We start from the raw sequence: 5572 nt of genomic DNA on the forward strand, positions 1-5572 counted from the left end.
CAAGCATCGGCGCATGCAGGCAGCGACCGTCGCTGCGTCCGTGGCGGCTGGCGTGCATGAAAGCGGCTCGGTTGGCACGCATCGGCGCATGCAGGCAGGCTAGCTGCGTGCATGCATAGCAGGCTAGCTGGATATGTTGTGCATGCATTGCAGACTTCTGTCGTGACGGCGCGCGCAGGCGTTTCATGCAACGACCCAACAGTCCAACGAAACCACGGCCCAACGGTCGAACAACGCCACCGTCCAAGGCCCCCGCACTTGTCAGGTCCAATGGGTGACACAGTCCAGCGTGGCCCCACTCGTCAAAGTTAACGGTCAAAGCACTGACCCGACGGCATCCACCGTTTGTGACCATTTCTGAGGGTTTCAGATAAGAGAGTGGAGAAAAGTGAGCAAACGTTAAGGGCATGGGGATGGATGAGTATGGCTAAGGAACCATGGGCACAGACGTAAAAATCCCTTGTAATTTTTATACCTTCATTGTTCTTTGTACTGTAATGATTGAAGATGAATAGATGAGAAGTTTATTAAAAAAGGTAATGTTACATTGTTTTGTGTTTTTATTTATTTAATTTTCCTATCGTCGTATATTAATCTACAGAAGAAGAAAAAAAATGTACTGACGACATCCTTGCTACTGTACTCCCTCCCGTTCCCCGTCCTAATCAACATTCAGCAAACGGTGAACAGCTTAAATGATCACTTTTTTTTGACAACTAGCTTAAATGATCACTAGTAATGCACAGTCAGCTGAGGTACCGGATAAAAATGTCAGCCCTGCTACGATCATCGCTACTCCTCGGGTCATCGTACGTGGTAAATCAAGTAGTGTAATCAATGTTGCACTAGGGCGTGGGGATGATCATGATCAGATGGCGTACATCTTCTTGAACTCCTCGTCGACCCACTCGTGCTCCGACAGTCCAGACCCCGAGTGGGAGCGCGAGCGGCTCATCGACGAGCGCTTGATGTTGCGCATGCGCTTGGCCTCGAGCCGGTGCGCGATGACCCAGTAGAGCATGGTGCCGATGGTGGTGACCAGGATGGTGGCGCCCATGATGGTGACCGCGACGGCCAGCCACTGCTCCGCGCGCCCGACGACGACGAACGACAGCGCCAGGAAGGCGACGCTGATGAGCACGCACGCCACCCACATGAGCTTGTTGATCACCGCCATCATCTGCTTCTTGGCCTTCCGCTCGATCACCACCACCGACGTCTGCACCACCACCACCGCCAGCGAGATGAAGAGCGCCACCGAGTCGAACACGAAGAAGATGATGAAGGGGGTCTGGTGGGCGATGTTGGCCTCGCCCAGCTCCTGCCCCGGCCCCAGGCTGTCAGCGTCCACGTACTCGCCGGGCACCGTGAAGATGGCCGCGAACGCCACCGTCGCGATCAGCACGGCCACCACCGTGGTGGAGTTGATGGCGTTGTTCAGCCCCTCCTCGTGGAGCTTGTTGATGCGCTTCTGGATCCCCTGCATCCGCACGCGCGTCTGCCGCGTCTGCTCCAGCTGCGAGTGCACCTCGTGCTTGATGTCGCTCACCTGCTGCTTCAGCTCGCGCGCCGGGTTGCCGCCGCTCGTGGGGCTCAGGGCGCGGGCCGACTGCACGCCGTGCTCCGTCAGCACGCCGGCCACCTCGCCGTTGCCCATCTTCTCCGCCGTGTCCAGCGGCGTCTCGGCGGCCCGGTTGATCGCCTTCAGGTTCGTGTCCGGCAGCTCGAGCAGACGCTTAATGATCTGGTGCCGCGCCTTGCGGGAGGCGATGTGCAGCGCGGTGTTGCCCTTGTTGTCCGGGAGGTTGAGCAGCGAGGGGTCGGCGGCGAGGAGCGCGTCCACGAGGTCGAGGTTGGTGCCCTTGGCGGCCATGTGCAGCGCCGTCTGCCCCTTCTTGTCCACCCGGAGCGCGATGCTTGGCTCCGCCTCCAGCAGCGCGCGCACCACCTGCACGTGCCCGTTCCTCGCCGCCGAGTGCAGCGCCGTCTTGCCGTTGCTCCGCGCGATCAGCGCCAGGGTCCCGTCCACCTCCAGCAGCAGCCGCACCACCTCCATGTGCCCCTGCGTCGCCGCGGTGTTGAGCGCCGTCGTGTTCGACGCGTCCACCGTCATGGCCAGCTCCGGCAGCGCCTGCAGCAGCTCCTTCACCACCTCTGCGCCATGCATGCAAGCAACATGACTAAACATGAAGATGGCGCGTGATGCGTGCGTGTGAGAGTGAGACTGAGAGGATGAGAGGGGACTGGACGTAGACGATGGATGTACCTACATCCCCTTGCTTGGCGGCAATGTGGAGTGCGTCGTAGCCGCTGCGAGCCTTGATGCCGGCGGTGGCGACGTCGTGGTACTTGACCATCTCGTTGACCAGGGCCACGTAGCCGTACTCGGCGGCGACGAACAGCGGCGTCTCCCCGGCCGTGTTCTGCTTGGACAGCAGCGCGCGCAGCTCCTCTGGCGACGCGCCGGACAGCGTATCCTGCACGGCGACGAGCAGCCCGGCGCGCGCCGCCCCGTGCAGCGCCGTGTCGTCCCGCTTCCCGGTGAGCTGCTTGGTCATCTTCTTGCGGCGCGTCGCCGCCTGCGCCGCCCTGGCCGAGTCCATTGCCTCGGCTTGGCGGCAAAACCAGAGGCGCGTCACTCAAAACTTGCTAGTTAGCGGCAAGCCCTGCAAGAATGAGACGAGCACAACAGTCCATCAGAGGCCATAACACCATCAGCAGCCAGCCATTCGTCGTCCATTCCCTCCATTCCTTTTCGCCCACTTGCGCGAATTCACCTACCAAATTCCAAATTACGTACCCTATCATTCCCAATTCCACCCCATTAACTGCGGAGCCAAAATAAAATCTACGTCGAAAAGGGGGAAAGGCAGTATGGAACAGCAAAAGAGATAGACATGAACGAAAGTCGATGGAGAAGAAAAGCAAGTATGAACCAAACAATTGTAAAATGAGACCCAGCTAGGCAGTGCCATGCGAGTGCGAGTGCGAGTGCTCTCCCCACCCCGTCAATTTAATTTGCTCACATACACAAAGGCGCCTCCATTCGCACACGTTGAAAATCAAACTAGGCATCTACCTACACAAAAAGGAAGATCGCTATGCCAAATGCCCATTCTCTCTCTCTTGAAAAAAGAACAGGCTATACAATTGCCACCTCTGATGATCCGTCTTTCCGTTCGCCACTGATTGCCACCGCAAGCTTTGCGATAAAGAAGAGGCGATGAGCGACGCCACATAGGAAAGGAACACAAAGGGGATCCATCAGCCCAAGGAATCACATGGTTGGAATCCAAACCCGCATTACAATATAGTAGAACCCCTAATTGGCACCGCGAGCCCACGAACGGGGATTGGATTGAGGCACACATGATCGGCGGGCGGACGTGCGTGCTGCTGGCAGGAGCAGGAAAACATACCGGCGTGACGAGCTCTGCGCCTCCATGTGAGCCATGGGACCCCCCCGCCCCGATCGATCCGCACGTACCAGAGGCAGAGCGGATGATGCGTAGGAGAGCTGGAGAGGAGACAAGGGCCGGATCGATTAGAAAATCTGCAATTGGATCAATGGATGGGCAGCCAAGGAAATGGAATCATTTTTTGTGTGAAAATAATAATAATAATCAGAAACGTTTTTCCTCGGTTTTATGTGCCTATATTAAGACAACGACTGCCAGGACTAGAAGAAGTGTGAGCTGCGAGCCAGTTGGTGATGCATGGTTCGGTGACCGTCGATTCTCGTTTTATGCTTCTTTTGTTCGTTTCTGTTGGTTTTCTTCCCTGCGCGTGTGTAGTGTGTATGTGTGTCGTTTTACTTTAGTTCCTGGTTTGGTGATGACCAGGAGCTTTAAGAATGAATCGGATCGAGGGAGAAAGATATGGTCGTTGACCGTTGACGCAGCAGCAGTGCAGCATCATCCGCGGTCTCCGTCCGTGCGGGCATGGCAACGTATAACCGGCCATGATTGGGACGAGATATGATCGAACGTACTCCCATGTACATTGCCACGTAGTATATGTACTACTTCAACTTAGTAAGTGCTCCTGTTTGAAAACATAATGTGTAGTATATTGATCCATTAACATAAATGTATGACCTATGCTCATTTTCTCGATATGTGATCTATCACAGGATGTGAAATTGATGCCATCAGATTCGAACCAAAGGGAAAAATACTTATGATTTTCTACAATCCCTTTCCATATTACATGACCTTTTAGAGCCCGTAGTCCGAGGCCTTCGAATTGACAACCGAAATACAAAAAACTTATTTCGATTCACGAGATTTAATAGCACCATCATATTTGTAACGATAATATTTTCATGACATACTGTTTCTGTATGATATAATTATAAAGATGTGATCTCCACTAACCAATTTATCTCAATATGTAACCATGCTATCTCAACATGCAACCATGTATGAGAAAATATCCACCTCAACATACTAGCATTGTACCGTGTTAAAGCATGTATGTAAAACTTATTACGGTACTTATGTTTAATAAATATTTTACAACCATACAACAATCAAATACATTGAAATAAAATATATTTCTCATTTTAAGCTCCCGTATTTTTATCCAAATATTAATATTTCAATATGTTCCCCGTGGTAACACGCGGGATAACATCTTGAATGGAGCAAAGATATTTGTTGCAGAACACGCCAATACCCAAAACGTCGTTTATTTTGGAATGGAGCAAGTATCACATAAACTATATAAAAATAGCCAAAGGCTTGTATTAATAGATCAAATATGCCTTAAACGAGGACACCAGAAGAGCTTAGTGAGGGCCAAAGGGGGCCATGCCCCCTCCCCTCAGCTTCATTTAAGACTCATTTAGCCCTCTCTCAAATCGTGCTGAAGCTCCTACACCGCCACTCACTACTATGATTGCCATTGCTATGCATGCTGAGCTCTTTCAGTAGACATTTTTTATGTTAGCTACAACTCGTATGACTGTCGTTGGCATATGCGCGGTGACTTCTATCATACTGCTCATTCAATGTATGAACTCGGTGCTCATGATTATTGCCATTTACTTACCACCATGGAAGAGAATGGGGCACTCTCGATGTTGAGGAAATTAGCATCCCCGTAGGTGTTTCTAGCGATTCTATGTGAATATTGGCCCTTGATACTCATATATCTACTAGCTTATTGAGGGGGTCAAAGAGGAGGAAACACTACATGCTCTTGGGAAACCTGACTGCTATGTGTCCATTTTATGTAATATAAACTGCAACTGAAACCTGACTGGTAAAGATCAAGTACTCTTTATACTCAATATTGATGTGACCATCATTGCCAAAGTTCTTGTATCATGTCCGAACATTGCTCCAGCTGCACCGGACAAAGGATAAAGACAACCGATATTAGGAGATGTTCCATGTGTTATGGAGGATAAGGGAATGAACTTGGATCATGATAATTTGATGCAACAAGTTTTTATTGGTTCAATGCTGCTCCATATTACTCCACCGCAGGAAGAAGTCATACCAAACTTTAGGACTCCACCAAGAATAGCCTTGTTTCAGTCGGTTGGACAAAAATAAGCAAACTTGAA

The 5572-nt window shown here is 51.4% G+C and overlaps 1 protein-coding gene across 2 annotated transcripts; it reads right to left on the reverse strand.

Moving 5' to 3' along the window:
- Window positions 1–683: 683 nt before the first annotated feature.
- On the reverse strand, window positions 684–3589 carry LOC123097855 (ankyrin repeat-containing protein At5g02620). Of its 2 annotated transcripts, XM_044519700.1 has the most exons (3): window positions 3420–3589; window positions 2267–2666; window positions 684–2154 (listed from the first exon to the last, which is right to left on the reverse strand). In XM_044519700.1, the coding sequence occupies exons 2-3, from the start codon at window positions 2601–2603 to the stop codon at window positions 869–871; spliced, it is 1623 nt and encodes a 540-aa protein (XP_044375635.1). In that variant the 5' UTR covers window positions 2604–2666; window positions 3420–3589; the 3' UTR covers window positions 684–868. The 2 variants fall into 2 exon arrangements, with proteins under 2 accessions (XP_044375635.1, XP_044375636.1); XM_044519701.1 differs by lacking the exon at window positions 3420–3589 and having other exon boundaries at window positions 2271–2517.
- Window positions 3590–5572: the final 1983 nt, after the last annotated feature.

This window comes from Triticum aestivum, chromosome 4D, assembly GCF_018294505.1.
Source record: "Triticum aestivum cultivar Chinese Spring chromosome 4D, IWGSC CS RefSeq v2.1, whole genome shotgun sequence".
NCBI lineage: Eukaryota > Viridiplantae > Streptophyta > Magnoliopsida > Poales > Poaceae > Triticum > Triticum aestivum.

Coding starts and splice junctions, on each gene's coding strand:
- LOC123097855 (XM_044519700.1), bottom strand. CDS start 2,603: ATGGACTCGGCCAGGGCGGCGCAGGCGGCGACGCGCCGCAAGAAGATG. Junction 2,155..2,266: donor CGCCAAGCAAGGGGATGTAG/GTACATCCATCG, acceptor TGCATGGCGCAG/AGGTGGTGAAGGAGCTGCTG.